This window comes from Gossypium hirsutum, chromosome A04, assembly GCF_007990345.1.
Source record: "Gossypium hirsutum isolate 1008001.06 chromosome A04, Gossypium_hirsutum_v2.1, whole genome shotgun sequence".
Lineage (NCBI taxonomy): Eukaryota > Viridiplantae > Streptophyta > Magnoliopsida > Malvales > Malvaceae > Gossypium > Gossypium hirsutum.
In genome coordinates this window covers 86796623-86813590 of record NC_053427.1, presented here as the reverse complement: position 1 = coordinate 86813590, position 16968 = coordinate 86796623, and the positions used below count along the sequence as shown (strand labels likewise).

The window sequence follows — 16968 nt, the reverse complement described above, 5'->3', positions numbered from 1 at the left end:
CCAAATTCGAGTTTAGTAATACTCGACTCAAACGGCTCTCGAACCTTATCAAGCTTTTCATTTTTAATATATATTTTTAATATATTATTAAATTATATTATTACCCTTAGTATATATTATTAACCCTAAGCTTAATTATCAAGTCGAGCTCGAGCTTGATACGTACAAGCTTAATTGAGTGTGAGTACCAAAATTGATAACTAAGCTTAATCAAGCTAGAGTACCCAATTATATTGCGAGCGGAGCTCAAGCTTAAAAATAGATATTCGATCAAGCTCAAGCCGAGTATCGAGTTTCAAATTTCGAGTCGAGCTTAATCTCGAGTGTACCAATATTTAAGTTTTGTTCAGTTCGATTACACCCTTAGTTTCACCATTAAGGGGGGGTGCCCCTACTTACCCTTAATGTCGTCCTATTTGATTCATAAGTTTTAAATATGTTCCATGTTAGATGTAAGCTAAACATTTAATGCCCAAGTTGGCAGTTTAGCTCACTAAAGGACTTGAATGATATGATACTGATACTTTGAGAATTCAATTGAAACATTTTAAAATTTAAAGGTAAATTTTGAAATTTAAATCAAAATTTGAGGACGTATTATTCGATTAACCCAATTAATAAAAAAGCAAACTAAATTAGAGGAGGGTGAGCTAACAACCCACCACACCCCGACATCAAATGTTGATGACTCCATGTTCTAAGCATGATTTTTTGCATGAATCACCGAAACATATAAATAAAATAAACAAATAAATGACTTTCAAAAATAAATAAATAACAACCCATTGTCAGAATTATAAATAAAAAATTAATTTCATTGTTGAAAAATGGAGCTTTTTGTTAGTATTTTCAAAGTTGGGAGAAAGACCCTCTTGTCACTACAAATGACTCTTTTAGTCAAAGCTAAGCCACTACATCTAAATCATCACAATATTAGAATATACTTTGAAAAAAAATAATTATATAATACGAATTATTAATATCTATTAATTCAACAATTTATAAAAATTGCAATTTAACAATTTAATTCAATAAAAAATTGGTCAATAATGCTTTTTTTTCTTTCTGAAAACCTTCCACGTTAGCACTTTAAATGTAATTTGAACTAACTAGTTAAGACTAAATTCTAATTAGCGTAGTTGAGGGACCAAATCAAGAATTTGACCTAAAATGCACCAACAATGTGATAGCTAATTCCAATTAGGAGTTTGGGTTTCTATGGTCATTGGTTTTTACTCATAGCCCAAGCTTTTATTGGGTTTTCATTTATGTACCTTTCAAGACCCAATTCATTTCAAACCCTTCATTGTAAAAATAATATGATCTTTTTGATACAATATTTAAAAATTAGGTATAGTTTCTTTTCAACTCTTAAATAGGAGGATAATGCATTCTAGCGCACTCAAATCCACGACCTCCTGTACTGAAAAAACTAAGACTCAATTGGTAGGATTATTTTCCTTTTCATTGCAAACTATTCATTGACGGAGTAGGAGTTACATGACTACCAAACAATTCAAATAAATTAAATTACAGATAACCTAAACGAATGAGGCCACAAATGACCAAACCAAAATGATCATAGATGACACTGAAATAAAAACTACTGATGATTCTAGCAACAAAGGTCATAAATGGCTTACAACAAAGGACAACGGTTAAGATACATGGAACTCAATACAATCCTAGATCAAACACCAAAAGCCGAGTAGGAAGAATATGACCCTTATCAAAATCCCAAGTGATTGAGAAAGATGAGGGCCACCCAACCACAATAGCCTTCATGCGGCATTTAGCGTCCTGCAAATGCTTTACAAGCTCGAAATGCTTTAAGGTGGAGGAAGGTTAACTGATCGGAAGCTAGACAATTTCAGTAAGAATTGATTTACTTCTTCGAAAAGGTGAGGTGATAAGACCATGACACTTGAAAGAGAAACATAAAGTAAAGAGAAATTAAAGCATGAAAGACAACCTCAAAGAAAACTTAACCAGAACTAGATCTGATCATGGGTCGATCACCTACCCAAATTCGAAAGTTCATCCAGAAAGTGGGAGATTTTGGGTAAAAATATAGGCCCAAAAAATAAATTCTGTTTTCTAAATAGATCGAACCTTGGGTAGAATTTTTTTCCAGGCCCAGCTCGAATCAGCTGTTTTGTTGTTGTTTTGCTACAATTTTGCTATTATATTACTATTATTTTGTTGTTATTGTTAGAATATTCTATAACTTTTATATTATTGTTAATTTTGCTACTACTTTAGAGGTATTTATCTATTAAATTGTAACTATTTAGTTTTATTTAAGTATAAAGACTTTTTTTAATATAGTTTTTAAAAAACATTCATTTTAATGTTTTTAATTTGTTTTTATATAAAAATAATAATCTAAAAAAATTAATACAGACAAGTGGAGTCAAATTCAAGTTTAATATTTTTAATATACATCAAATTTAGATAAAATTTTAAACTCTTTTTTAATTCAAACCCGAGTCAAGAAAATAAATTTAAAATTTTACATTAACCCAACTTAAAACCATGATTAGTTATAGTTAGACCCAAACTCTAAAAGTGAGACCCAAGACGACTTATTAACTTTGCTTATAAAACTCTTACTAAGCAACCGTATCCAATTAGAACCCGTCAAGTAGGATATTATTTTCCCATATGTACCAACAACCCACGTATTATTTTCAATTGAGAGCGTGAATTTCACACCATCCTAACAGCGCGTGAGATTCTCATTTCTCGATCACTCCAGTTCCCTAAGAAAACACCTATCAATCTGATTCGTCGACTCATTTCTACGCTACTTTTCTCTCTTCAATTTGGTCCCTCAATTCATCCAATTTCGTGCCCAAACACAACCCTACTTTCCCTCCATTCTCTAATCCCCAATTTTAATCCTAGATCTTAGATGGGATAAAGCCTAAAAAAATTCCCATGCGGGTAAAAATCGTAGCTTCATGTTCTCCTCTCATTATTTAATTACTTAATTTACTGTATAATTATGGCTTGAATCTGTTGTTAAAGAACATTGTTTTTATTCTTTTAATTCTATGGTCTCTGGTTTTTTATGTTATCAGATAAGACTTGGTATCTCGAAAAGACCCATTACATCGATCTAGACTTCAACTCTTTTTTTTCCCAAGGCAGGTGAGTTTTTCTTTTTTTTTTTTTGAAGTTCGTTCTTTTTGAATTTTGAGTTTTCGCGTTATATTTTGGTTGCCCATTGATTAGATGTTGCTCTTTTGCGATGTTTAATCTTAAAGGTGATCTAATTCACTTGTGAAATGGATAATCAAACATGAGTTTTGAGTTTGGTTGTGTGTGTTGACTCTGGTAGATAATCTAATTCACTTGTGAATTGCCAATGATGCCTCAACTGTGTTCTGGGATCTTGATGACTCAGATTCGAGTCTCACCATGCGCAAATGCCAATGCTAAGCCTGGGTTCTCTTCCAGAGTTTAAATAACACATTCTTCTGTTTAAATTCAGATATACTTAAGTTTTCAGTCTGTTGTGCTTTGTATTGAGTTAATTGTAGGTTTAATTGATTGGATATATATTATTTGTGATTTGTACTTGTAAATGGATGTGAATTTTATCAAGGATAATGGTCGATGAGTGAATTTTCATTATGTTTACGGTTTATGAAGCCCAAATTTTGGTACTATTTATTTGTTTTTATGTATGTCGACTGTTCTGTTTTTACCATGGTTGTTTAAACTGGACCGGCTGGTTGGATTGGCAACCGGCCATTATACCGGTCCGAAGAAAGGGATTGGACTGGCTGAACCTTGAACTGTTTTGAACTGCAAATCGGAACCGGCTGAACTGTTAAAACTGCGAATTTGTAATGTATATTTGATGTAGTTAATTTAGTTAATGTTTTAAACTTTTAATTGAATTTGTAATGTATAATTGATGTTTATGTCATTTTTGTTATTTTAATGTGTTTATAAGTTTTTTAAATATCTTTTCTTTTCTTCTGCTTTTCCCCTATTTTTCAGAATTTTTTTTTAAACTGTGGACTGATTGGACTGGTGGTTCATTGGTATTACCGTCGGTCTGGTTCTAGAATCATTGGTTTTTAGCTTTATATCTTGGACTTGTTTTTTTTTTTTTACTATAAGATTTTCTGATTTTTTGCAATACTGTTCTGTGGTGTAGTTTGCAAATGGCAAAAGGTAGCAAAGGACGACGTGGAATTGCTTTCCGGCAAGTCCGGCCAACCCCGTACTCATTTACCTCACGTAATGAAAACATTTCAGGGGATTTGTACCCAAAAAAATGTTCCAAAGCTTTGGGTAAGAATGATTGGGAAGACGCGACTTGTTCTGTTTGTATGGAGTGCCCTCACAATGCCGTGCTTCTTCTCTGCTCATCCCATGACAATGGTTGCCGTCCTTACATGTGTGGAACTAGCTTCCGATACTCGAACTGTCTCGATCAATACAAAAAGTTCTACACTAAAGTAGTCTCATCCAATGAGGAAGAACCTTTGTTTAGTTCCATTGATACTCCGGTCTTGGCACCAGGTTCTGGCTGGTCAGTCAAGAAGTGTGAAGTAACAGAACTCGCGTGTCCACTTTGTAGGGGTCAAGTGAAAGGATGGACAGTAGTGGAACCTGCAAGGGAATATCTAAATTCTAAAAAGAGAAGCTGCATGCAGGATGACTGCACTTTCATCGGGACTTTTAAAGAACTAAGGAAACACATGAGATTGGATCATCCGTGTGCTCAACCACGAGAGGTGGACCCTACTCTCGAACAAAAATGGAGGAGGCTTGTACGGGAACGGGAACGGGATGATGTGATCAGCACCATAAGGTCAACAATGCCAGGGTCAATGGTTTATGGTGATTATGTAATAGAAGGAAATAACCATGGTTTCGAGACAGATGAAGAAGAGGATGGTCAGAATGGAGGTTTTGAAGCAAGTTTGGATAGTAATTTCGTGAATTTCTTTCTTCTGCTGCATGCATTCGGGTCATCCGGGAACGACCTTGGTAGTATACGACCAAGGCAGCCTACACATGCAGCTGATGAGAATGCTGAATCCATCAATTTATCTGATCAAGATGATGACGACAATGATGATGATGATGATGGAGGCAATATTGCTTTGGTTAGCAGCCTCGGCCGACGTTCAGGCAATAGACAAACAGGAAGGTAACATAACTGGATAGTTAGGCAAAAACTTAGGTAAAAAAGAAAACACATAACAAAATAATACACTTTGAGTTTCCACTCATTTACATGTCATTCAATTTAGGGTGAAATATAAAAAATATCATATGGTTGGCTTTGACTTTGACTTTGTTGTATGTATATACATTTCAATGTACCCACAGTCTCTTTGTGTTTGCTGAATTTGTGCTCTGTAAACTTGTAATTAAGTTCAGTTCTGTTAATCATGGACCCTGTATAGTCTTGTGCTTATAAATATTATTGTTGAATGATTTTAATTTTCTCTGTAGGTTGTGGACATTTACACGGTGCTTATATACATGGACATATTTAATGTACGCATTTGATGTGGGAAATATATGAAGACTGAAATTAAGTCTATTTTGAGGTTAAAATTGTTGGAGGGTGCTCCTGAATGATTGTTCTATTTTGCATGGTTTTCAAAATCAGATCATCGGTTCTCAATTTAAGTAGATTAATTGTAGGTCGGATTCAGTTCATTATTAAAAATTATTAAAATAGAGAAAAATCAGAATTTTTTTTAAAAAAAACTATAAATATAATTAAATAAAAATAATACTTTTATTTATTTAATTTTAAATTTTTGGATTTGGGCTAAACTTGGGCCTATTGGTTAGTAAATTTAGGGTTGGTTTTTTTCATAATTTGATTCAAAAATTTGATCCAAAACATAAAAAATTAGTTTAATCGATTAATCCAATCCGTTAATATAATAAAAAAATTAAATCATAATTAAAGTATAAATAAAAATAAGAATGAAAACTCTTTTTTTTGGTGATATTTTATCTACTTATAAACTAAAAAATAATGCATTTATTTTATAATAAAAATATTTTTTTATTGATTCCAAAAAAAATTGAAATTTCTTTTTATAAATATAATATTATTAGAGAACAATAAAAAAAATTCATTACAAAGTAATGAAATATTAACATGAATTTGTCATGGGTTACGCAAAAGAGTATATAACCATGATACATTTAAATGATTCATCTTGTTTGTGAGAGGTCATATGACTCAACAGAATTGACACATTGTTTAGAAAGATTGAATGCCCATCTATACTGCATGGTAAATATGAGAAATAGCTTTTGAAGATATGCAATTTTAGAGAATTTGCAATCTTAAAATATTTAATTTTATAAATTTTAGAATTTTGATTTAATTTGTACAGTTAAATTTGAGAAAGTTCAATTATGAATAGAGGTCTCTCAAAAAATTAATTTTACTTTATATTGATGCTTTAAAAGATTTTTACGAGAATCTTTATTTTTTCAGAATTAAAATTAAGATTGCGAGATTAAATATCTAGTGCCGTGAAAAATCTATCAAGTAGGGCAAAGTAAAAGGCTAAAGGCGTTTTAGAGTTTTGACTAAAACAAACAAGCGTTGAGATTGCAACATTTAAAGAGAGAAAATAGAGCCAAACTAATCTACGTGTCAATTTGTTATTGGATAATCGTACGGATAGAACGGTTTGAACTTCACACAAATCCCCTAAAACCCTAAATTCCCTAAATAATACCTTCCTCCGTTTTCAAAAAAACAAAGCAAAGAAAAGAACATTAGCCTCTTTTGCCCTTTTGCCCCCCTTTTTTGTTTACACCCCATTCCCCTCTCTTCACAGCCACTGTTTGTCTCACAGGTAAACCCTAGATCTCGATGTCACCCCTTTTTTTGTTTTTAATTTCATTTTATTGAATATAAATTTAATCTCTGAATGATTTTCGACCTTGGGTTCTGTTTTGTTTTAAAGATTTTTTGAAAATAATGGACCGGTACCAAAAGGTAGAGAAGCCTAAAGCTGACACACCCATAAACGAGAATGAACTGAGGATTACAGCTCAAGGGAGGATGAGGAATTATATTTCTTACGCCATCACTCTGCTTCAGGTTTTTTTTTTTTGCTTTTTCCCTACTTTTTTTTTATATGTTGAGTAGTTGCATTGTTATTGATTGTTGAAAGCTTTTGTATTTTGTAGGAGAAAGGTGCTAATGAGATTGTGCTTAAAGCCACTGGTAGAGCTATCAACAAGACTGTCATGATTGCTGAATTAATTAAGGTGTTTTATTTTTTGAAAAACAAACTTTTTTGGGTTCTTGTTTATAAATCTCGTGTAGGTTACTGACATTATTCTTAATATGTGGGAAATATGTAGTTTTAGTTGCATATATATATATATACACAGAGAGAGACTTATGTATTTGATTGGTCTTATATTTATAATCCCAGAGGAGGATTGCTGGTCTTCATCAAAACACATCAACGGGATCGATAGACATAACTGACACATGGGAACCGCTGGAAGAAGGCCTTCTTCCGTAAGAACATAGATTTCTTATTCTTTCTAGTAATAAGAACTATGCTGCTCGTACTCTTCATTTAAGTACAGGTTTCGGAACTCGTGTCTGACACATGGATATGGGGATATGATCTTAAAAGATCTTCCAAATTGGTGGAAAAACTTGTAAAAATCTAACCATGCCCTTGTTTGATACTCACATCCTGATTATGGGGATATGAACTTCAATGATCTTCCAAATATATGGAACAATTTTGAAAAATCTAACAGTACCCATGTTGGATACTTACCTATATTTGATATTCACACCTAAGTTTGAGTAACATTGAGTAAATGTATTAATCTTCTTGCTAGAACTAACATCATTGCCACTAATTTTTGGTTTTTGCTTGTGCAGCCTAGAAACCACACGCCATGTTTCGATAATCACTATTACTTTGTCTAAGAAAGAGCTTGATTCGTCTTCAATTGGGTTAGCTGACCTCCTCTTATCTGTATTTAAAAGTTAAACCTTGTTCAATATAGTCCTGTAAATTGAATCCTGATATTTACTAATGATTATATTGATGTGCTGCTTTGATGGTTTGTTAATTTGTTGATTTGATGTTCAGATATCAGCCTCCGATCCCGGCTGATCAAGTAAAGCCGTCAGCTGAGTTCGAGGACAATGAAGGAGGTGAGAGAATTATGTACAATTGATGTCATTATGCATTTCTGGTTTATTTTGCTTCTTGCCTGAATTGATATTTGTACACCCATATCATGCAAATTAGAGATATCCAAAGCTAAAGCACATGGTCAGGTCACATGAGTTGTTTGGAGGAATATTATATTTTCAATAGGTTTTAGTACATGAGTTAGCAATAAACTGCTTTTGCTTGTTCATTTTTAGCCACTTACATGACCTATTTTCGTCAAAGGCAAGGAAATTCTTTTACCTATTTTGGAGGTATTTTTTACTATCCTTCTAATTTCTAAGTTTAAATTTTTACAAATGCTTCTTTTATGTTATGATAAACAATTGTAATACTTGTGGAATAATTAAGCTTTTTCTTGTGTTAATACACTAAATAAACGAATGAAGCATAGGTGTTTGAGCAAAGTGATTTTCCTGCTTTTATAGTACTTGAAGTCGTTGAGAAGTTAAAATCGATTTTAGCCTTGTCATCTTGCATTTCCAATATGGGGTATGCATAGTTTGGTATTAGTGTATAATGGACACTTTCGGGGAAGGTTAATGGGACAATAGAGGAATATGGTTGACAAAAGTACCATGGAGGCTTTTATACTAGGATTTGGATTGCATGTTGCACCCTCTACTAAAAAAATGAGTAAATTAGTCTTTTTCTGTTATAACTTTTATCCATTTGTACGTTAAAAACCGGTATGGTTGATGGAGTAACCAAATAATGACATGTGGCATATCACACGTCTCATGCTGACGTACAAAAATCAATTTTTAAATGTAGAAATAGATGAAAATTTTAATATAACTAGTTAGTTTTTTTATCTAATGTGCTGGGGTTAGTTTGTCCATTTTTTGAGCATAGTGACTGAAATGCAATTTGACTCTTAGTACAGGGACCTCCATGGTACTTTTACCATGTTTTTGTTGGTTGGAAGTAGTTGCTAGGTTTTAGAGCCTATAGGCGACTTTTCTGTATCCGATTGATTGTAAGAGTCTGTTATCCAGATTCTTGCCGTTTATTAAATTGTGCTTGTGTTTTTCCTGAATTCATTGACATTCTTTCTTGCGCAGGCAATATCAATGGTGGCATGGTGGAGCACAGGAATGGAGGATGGGATGGTGGGCGAGGCTATGGAGGAAGAGGTCGAGGTCGTGGTCGTGGTAGGGGACGTGGTTTCCGAGGGCATGGAAGAGGGTATGGTGGTGGAAATATGCAACGGGACTCGGGATATTACAATGGTAATGGTCCATCAGGACCATTGCCTGCCCAGGGTCGTGGTGAGCCCTTTGCTTTCAATGTGTTCTTGTACCCTGTTTTAGTGCATTCACCATTTTTGGCTAATCACTTATTGCATCAGGTCGTGGACGAGGTCGAGGAAGGGGACGTGGAGGCGGTCGTGGTCAGGGTTTCACACCCGATGGTCCATTCCAGAAAGGTGCTTGAAACAACTAGAGCATTAATCCTTAGATTCTTCTGCAGAACTTTGGCTTTAGTAAACAAAAAATCATGTCCTTTTTCGACATTAATTAAGGCTTTGTTTTTTACTTGGAGAATTTGTGTTGTAAGGGACCTTTAATATATTGGTTTTTCATTCTAGGCCACAATTTTTGTAGGAAAGTTGGTAGGGATAAATTTATTTTTTATATAATATTATTGAACACAAAATCTAGATAAAGATACATAATTATTGAACTTACTAGTATCTCTTCAATGCTTTAAGGTAAGACGATGGATAAGAAGCTATATAAATGCTTTTATTCAACACAATACATTTGAGTGGTATATAGCAAGAAACTATGTAGTAAGTAGATTTTGATCTTTCAATTAGCTAACCCAAATTCCCCTCTACCTTGGAATCTGCACAAATGTCATAAAAAAACATAAAAATTAGTTCTAAAAAGCATTAACTATGTACTTAATTCCAACATTAAGCAAAAACTAAACAAAAACCCTTCATTCAAAACTTTGGGGTTTCCTTTTTTTTTCTTCATTCTATATTATAGTAGCTTGGGTTTGTAAAAAGTTATAAAATAGTAATTGAATTTAAATAAAAACTTTCGAATAGTTTAGTGGGTTAAATGAAAGATTTTAAATAATTCGGTTATATTTTATAATTTTTGATTTAAAGATGTAAAAAACCCTCAAATTTTTTTTAGAAAAATAATTTAGCTTCTTTTTTTTTTTTACTTATTTAGGTACTTAAACTTTTAAAATACATTAAAAAAGCTTTTAAACTTTTTTAGAAAAAGCAATTAAGCTCTTATTTTTTTTTTTGCACTTAATTGGGTACTTAAACTTTCAAAATGCATTAAAAAGACCTTCAAACTTAAAAAAAAAATTAGACCCCTGCTTTTATTAAAAATTATAGAAAATTAAAATTAATAAAAACTATAAATATTATTAATTTTTAATAAAAAATTTAATATTAAAAATTAGAAAAAATATAAAAATCTTAAAAATTATAAAATACATAGAAATATAAAAAATTATAAATTTTATAAAGTCATAAGAAAATTATACAAAATGTAAAGAAATATAAATTTCGTAAAAAAAATTTATAAAAATTATCGTACCAAAAGAAGTATTTTATAATTTTTCTATTTTTTTATCATTTTTCGCCACATGTCACGTTATATTGTGACACGTGATGACTTTAATTTAAAAAAACCTACGAGTTGTTAACTTTAACGATCAACAATTAAAGTTAATTGTTAAAACGGCTTTTTGATGCATTTGATAGTTTACAATAATTTTTTAAAATTTTTAACAATTTTTTTTAATTTTTTATATTTTTATTAAAATTTAATAATTTTTATAAAATTTATTATTTATTATTTTTATAATTTTTTTATAATCTTTAATAAGAGTAAGGACTTAATTACTTTTTAAAAAAATTTTAAAGAGTTTTTTAATGCATTTTAAAAGTTTAAATATCCAAATGAGTGAAAAAAAGACAGAGACTTAATTATTTTTTTTGAAAAGTTTAAAGTTTTTTTAATACATTTTAAAAATTCAAGTACTCAATTGAATAAAAAAAAGAACAGCTTAATTACTTTTTTTTTTAAAAAAAATTGAGAATTTTTTACACCTTTAAACGAATTAAAATACGGATTCTTGTGTCGTTATAAATTCTAATCACTGAGTTTAAGTAATTTTGTGTTGCTTAAGTTATTTTAAATTTAGATTATTTCAAATATAGTATAAATTTGAGTTGAAGTCATGTACTTTTTCTTTTAAATTAAATCAATAGGTTGGCTGAAAAAATCTAATTAAAATAGAGTGAATTAAGACAAGAACCCAAAAAAAGACATCCCAACAAAAATGGGCAACTTAGATATGTCCAAAACACCCCAAAAAGGAAAGAAGATAAGGCTCTAGCTAAGTAAGATTGACCGACACGACACATAATCATATGATAAAAGGTTAAAATATAACATAGATACCTATCCTCTTCCTAAATTTGGAGTTTAGTCTGTGCAATTTTATTTTTTTAAAGAAATTTAAAATTTAAAATTTATTAAGACTGTTAAATAGTGTCTGAATATTGTAAAAATAAAATTACAGGGACTATATTTCAATCTTTTAAAGAGTTCAGGGACTTATTGCATATTTTAACCTAAGGTAAACCTTACCTGGACTGCATCTAATCTGGCACTTGCGATCACATCGCTGCTTAAGCCTCGCTGCATCACCCAAAAACAAAAACACCATAACCATAAGACCAACATCCAAGATCAACCCACCACAAAAAAAAAAAAGAAATTGAAAAAAGGTTCTTCTTTTTGTGAACTTACTGTTACTTTGAACGCATCCAGTACTACACGCGTCGTAGCAATCTACCTGTGGTGTTACGTTTTCCATTTGTGAACTTAAAACGCAGAAAATAAGAACAGCAATTATCATCATCTTCTTCATCCTTATCCCTTTTTTTTTTTTCCCTTCTGATGGATGATTTTTTTTTTGCTTTGCTATTGAAGGTTTATATAGAGGGTCTTTGATTGAAATTACCCATCAACTTGCATTGATCTACGTATTTGCCATGTTAAAATGAACAGCTCTCTCTTAGCAGCCACGCCGACAAGTGGGCCTTTGAAACTTTAATGCACCGTCTCGCCAATTCGTTTGACTATAGCCGCCTACTTTTACCTGATGGTCAAATTTTGCAGTTTTTGTTATCCCTCCACTTTAGCAAGAACACCTGGCATAACATGGAACAACTTGTAATCGAACTCCTCACTTTAGATGATCTACGATAACTTATTGTGCATTTTAACCGAACTGGTTTGGAGATAGTTGGCTACATAGTCTCGTGGGGATCACTTGCTACATACTTACTGTGAGAGAATGTTAGAACAAAACTACACAGTACACTATATAATGACAACTGACTTATGATGACCCTTTCACTTAGCCATGATCATATGAATTTTCCGTGCTAATGGCTACGTGATACTACAAGATAAGGAGTGACTCCTCTGTATACGCTTCAGCACACGAGGGATAAAGATCTCTTTTTTTTTTTTCCAGAAAAACCTAAATATCAGCCTAGCCATTCTCTCCTCCTTTTCCCTTAGCACCTAGACTTCGACTCTCTACCTGTCATAGATGAATCAAGATTCCTCTCTATTATCTTCTCCCCTTCGTATTCTTCCTTGGTGAAAATTTGTATCAATAATTTTATAATCATTTTAATTTGGTTAGTTATTGTGAGAAATTTTTTAATTTTGACATGAAAAAAATCTATGTTTTAATATTGTTTATACAAAAAGAATGTAGAAAAGATTGAAGGCGGTTTCACCCAACGGACCAAAAGCCACAAGTGATTAAGTTGGAGCTTAGCTAAGAGAGTAATAGCAAAAGAAAGATTAAAGTGCGTAAGTCAACTATCCTTGATAATCTAGCCACTTCAACAGGACATTATCACTTGTTTATCACATATACTGTAACTTGGTAATATTGTATCATCTTGCTGACTTAACAAAGGACTAATGAATGACGGATGGCCTAGGGGGTCATCTCATTTATCCTCTTCTACTCCTTAAAAAAAGATCTCTCTCTTCCAATGTTTTTGAAATCGGATCAATGGTCTATCTTGTTAGACCTGTTCAAAAGAAATAAATTATTAAAAAATTTAAAAAAAATTGATTCAACCAATTTTATTATCTTAGTTCAATTGATCCATACTAATTTACAAGTTAATCGGTTTTACACCTCTCACCAGATCGGTATCCCAATCCAATTCAGGCAACACTGTTCTCTCCCTTCTCTTGTCCTCTTCTTCAAACTTTCACTCCTCCTTTCTCCCTAACCAGTTTCACCCCTCTTTCACCTTGCGGCTCTCGATCCAGCAAGTGAAGTGCCACTTTAGCCTCCACAACACTTTCTCCCTCAACAATTATTTAGATTAATAACTGATGTTATAAAATTAAGTTGCTTAAAAAATAGAGTAGTACATTTTCTTTCTTTATTTTCTTAAACTAGTATAGATACGAATACGTACATATATATTATTAAACACAAATACTAGATAAAAATACATAATTATTGAACTTGTTTATTTCTTCGATGCTTAAGAAAAATACAATGGATATAAGCTATATGCCTTTATTCAACACAATACATTGAGTGGCAAATATCAAGAAATTTTGTAGTAAGTAGATTTTTATCTTTCCATGAAATAACTCAAATTCTCCTTGGAATCTGGACAAATTTCATAAAAAAACAACAACATAAAATTAGTTTTAAAAAGCTCAAATAGTAATTTATTGAGGGTAGATTCTTTTAGGAGAAGCTTTTTGAGCAATTGGTTGAACCCTTAAAAATGAAAGGTATTGTTCTCGGTGGGGGTTTTGCCCCTTGTGCTCTGTCAAGAGCAAGCATGCCTTAAGAAGCTGCTTGAGGAGGTTTGATTCATAGAGTTAAGAGTGCCTTAGTTGAGTGGTCGATCTAGTGTCCAACGGACAACACTTCGAAGACTTATCTAAAAAAAATTGATCCCCTCAACGTAACTATGTACTACCATATAATATAGCAGCTCAACTTTGTGATTTTAAGTTGGAACAATATGGATTAGACAATTGAGATTTTAAAATTTGCCAATCATTTCAATTCAAATAATTTTTCGAATTTAGATTTCGATTCTTGTTTAAAGTTTGGGTTGTTTCTGTTTAAGTTAAACCAGTTTAAATTTTTGACTTTTTATTATTACATTAGATTATATCAAGTTTGAGTAAATTTAAGTTCAGATTGAATTGAACTAGTTTAGATTATAGACTTTTTGTTGTCAAATCGAGGTGGATGTAGTTTACGTTTAGATGTGGGGTTAGTATTTGGTACACTAACAGTGTATTTTTATTCTACAGGTAACTTTGAAAAATTAAAATGTGTCTATTTTTTTTAATATTTTACTATAACCCTATAGGACACTTGTCAACCCAAATTTTTTTGATTATATGATCTTGAGTCTTTCATACTAAACTAAAAGTAAAAAAAATCATTGCAATTAATTTAATTAATTGCATTTAATTAAATTTAATATTACAGCAACAAATTGATTAACATTATCAAGCGATAAAAAATTTTCAACAATTTATTTCATTGTTTTTTATGTTTTGAAATTTAAAATTTCAATATTGAAAAAAAAAGAAATTTAAAATTGTTAGCAATGTGATAAACAAGTACAATTTGACAATTTTTTAATACAATATTTTAGTTTCTACCCTTTTTTTACTTAATCCTTAGTTTTTTTTTTTACCACAATCAAAACTTTAAAAAAATTATTTTTTTGTGACCAAAATGAAAGTAAGAACATAATTTATTTTGTGTAGTTAACTACCGTTAGAAATTTAATGATTGGGTAATTAAAATGAAAGCATCTTCTAGTTGAGTGACAAAATTGCAAGGGCCAAAAATAAAAGCCTCCTAAAAGTTAAGTAACCAACTAGGTAGTTTACCTTATATTTTATTGGTATAATAACAAATTTAATCATAAAAATTTTACACATTCTATCAAATTGGTATTGTTTAACAAATTTAACCCACAAACATTTACATATATTATCAATTTGGTCTTGATTTAACAAATTTAGCTCGTAACATTTATATATTCTGTCTAACAACACAAAATATATATAAACATTAAGCACTAAATTTATTATTATACCAATCAAAATTATATATAATTAACTGAAAACTATGATTAATTGTCCTTAATTAGTTGTTTATTTTCAAAATTGAAAGATTAATTTTTTTTAAGAATCAATTTGCTCATAGATATTTATAGCATGTTTAGTTGGTTGGAATTGCTATTCTATTCCTGCCCTATTCCGCGCGCTACAGTAATTCTCAAGTTTGGTTCACCGTTTAGGTGATTCCACAGCTTTGTTATTACACCCATATTCCCTCAGCTGTTGTAGTAGGTATCCAGGGGTGGGGGCTCTAAATTGCTATTCAACACCACACGCTTAAAATTTATCCCCAAAATAGCCTGCTTTTTTCTCCCCAAAATTCTGCTCCAGATTTCTTTCAACATTTATCCCAAAATCAATGGTACGTTAGCCCTTCATCTTCATCTCCCAAAGGATACGTTTTCTTTTTTTTTATGATAAGCTCCTAAAACAAGATTTTTTTTCTCCTTCCTCATAACTTCATAACTCTTCTTGTATGGGAACGTGGTTGGATGAAAATTATTGTTATTATGATTCAAGTCAAGGTCACACCTTAGATCCAAAAAGGGAAAGATTCTGCTACCACGAGTTCTTGAACTATGCCTGTAGTATGTCTTCGTCAGTTTTGTTATATATATATTTTCTATTTCCAATTCATGACGAGGAAAAGCTTGTTATTTTTTTGACAGGAAAGTATTGCGGCAGAATTTTTGGACAGGCTTGTGAAATGGAGTGAGAACATTAAAATTTCAGATCCCTTGGAAGAAGGTTGCAAGCTTGGCCCCATTGTTAGTAAAAGGCAAGTATTATTTCAATTTCGTTGTTTGATTTTAGGTGCTTTATAGTTTTTTAAGCTTTCATATTAGCTGAAGAATCAATTTGTGCAGAGACCACTTTGTGAAAGGTATAGGTTTCAGGTTTGGTCTCTGCTTTAGGTGTTTTAAAATTCATAGAAGAAACATTTAGTACTACGAAAAACCATTGGTTAGTACTACAAATTGGTTAAATACTTCCTTTAGATTAATAGTAACAGTGCCTTTTGTGTTTAGGTGGAGAAAATGTGCACACGTAGCTTGTGATCCAAATGGAAATATTGAAACGGATATAAGGAAAGACACCCAAAAAAAGATAGAATGAGAATGACTTTAAAAAAAAAAAATTAAAGTTGATGCAATCATATATAAACTGGGAGAAAGGATGCTTTAATGAATTTGGTCATAAGCATGGTTTAGATGCTTTTTGTTGAAAAACGATTTTTAGTATCTAGAAAAAAAAGAAATGAAATTTAAGAGTGAGACAAGAGTATGCTTTAACAGAGGGTGAATGGAAGGAAAAGATTCGTGTAGTTGGCTCAAGAGTTTTGCTTTTCAGATCTTTAGGATTCTTGAATGTGTAAGGCTATAAGGTCAATGCTGAACAGAAACTTAAGCAAGCTTGACTGGCGCTTTTTGGCTATCAGGATACTCTGCTGCAAGTTTCAATTAGATGGCCAGTTAGTTTTCCATTTTTTGATTGAACAGTCATGCTTCTTTGATTAAACTTTAACCTTAAAGAGACTTAATATTAAATAGATTTCATATTAGTTCTTCCTCTTAGAG

The 16968-nt window shown here is 31.5% G+C and overlaps 2 protein-coding genes and 1 long non-coding RNA gene across 6 annotated transcripts; 2 read left to right on the top strand and 1 right to left on the bottom strand.

The window, feature by feature from the left end:
• Positions 1 to 2752: 2752 nt before the first annotated feature.
• Positions 2753 to 5572, top strand: LOC107935116 (uncharacterized). Of its 2 annotated transcripts, none has more exons than XM_016867680.2 (4): positions 2753 to 2946; positions 3084 to 3149; positions 4172 to 5173; positions 5482 to 5572. In XM_016867680.2, exons 3-4 carry the CDS (start codon positions 4179 to 4181, stop codon positions 5552 to 5554), a joined length of 1068 nt encoding a protein of 355 aa, XP_016723169.2. In that variant the 5' UTR covers positions 2753 to 2946; positions 3084 to 3149; positions 4172 to 4178; the 3' UTR covers positions 5555 to 5572. The 2 variants fall into 2 exon arrangements, with proteins under 2 accessions (XP_016723169.2, XP_016723161.2); XM_016867672.2 differs by having other exon boundaries at positions 2761 to 2946; positions 3084 to 3153.
• Positions 5573 to 6675: 1103 nt separating this feature from the next.
• On the top strand, positions 6676 to 9900 carry LOC107935132 (ribonuclease P protein subunit p25-like protein). Of its 3 annotated transcripts, none has more exons than XM_041111675.1 (9): positions 6676 to 6857; positions 6969 to 7105; positions 7195 to 7275; positions 7446 to 7534; positions 7913 to 7987; positions 8127 to 8191; positions 8408 to 8464; positions 9275 to 9481; positions 9562 to 9900. In XM_041111675.1, the coding sequence occupies exons 2-9, from the start codon at positions 6983 to 6985 to the stop codon at positions 9645 to 9647; spliced, it is 783 nt and encodes a 260-aa protein (XP_040967609.1). In that variant the 5' UTR covers positions 6676 to 6857; positions 6969 to 6982; the 3' UTR covers positions 9648 to 9900. The 3 variants fall into 3 exon arrangements, with proteins under 3 accessions (XP_040967609.1, XP_016723178.2, XP_040967610.1); XM_041111676.1 differs by having other exon boundaries at positions 6730 to 6857; positions 6950 to 7105; XM_016867689.2 differs by lacking the exon at positions 8408 to 8464.
• Positions 9827 to 12589, bottom strand: LOC107935148 (uncharacterized). Its single transcript, XR_001694149.2, has 3 exons — positions 11999 to 12589; positions 11837 to 11887; positions 9827 to 10061 (listed from the first exon to the last, which is right to left on the bottom strand). It is a non-coding gene; the product is annotated as an uncharacterized lncRNA (long non-coding RNA).
• Positions 12590 to 16968: the final 4379 nt, after the last annotated feature.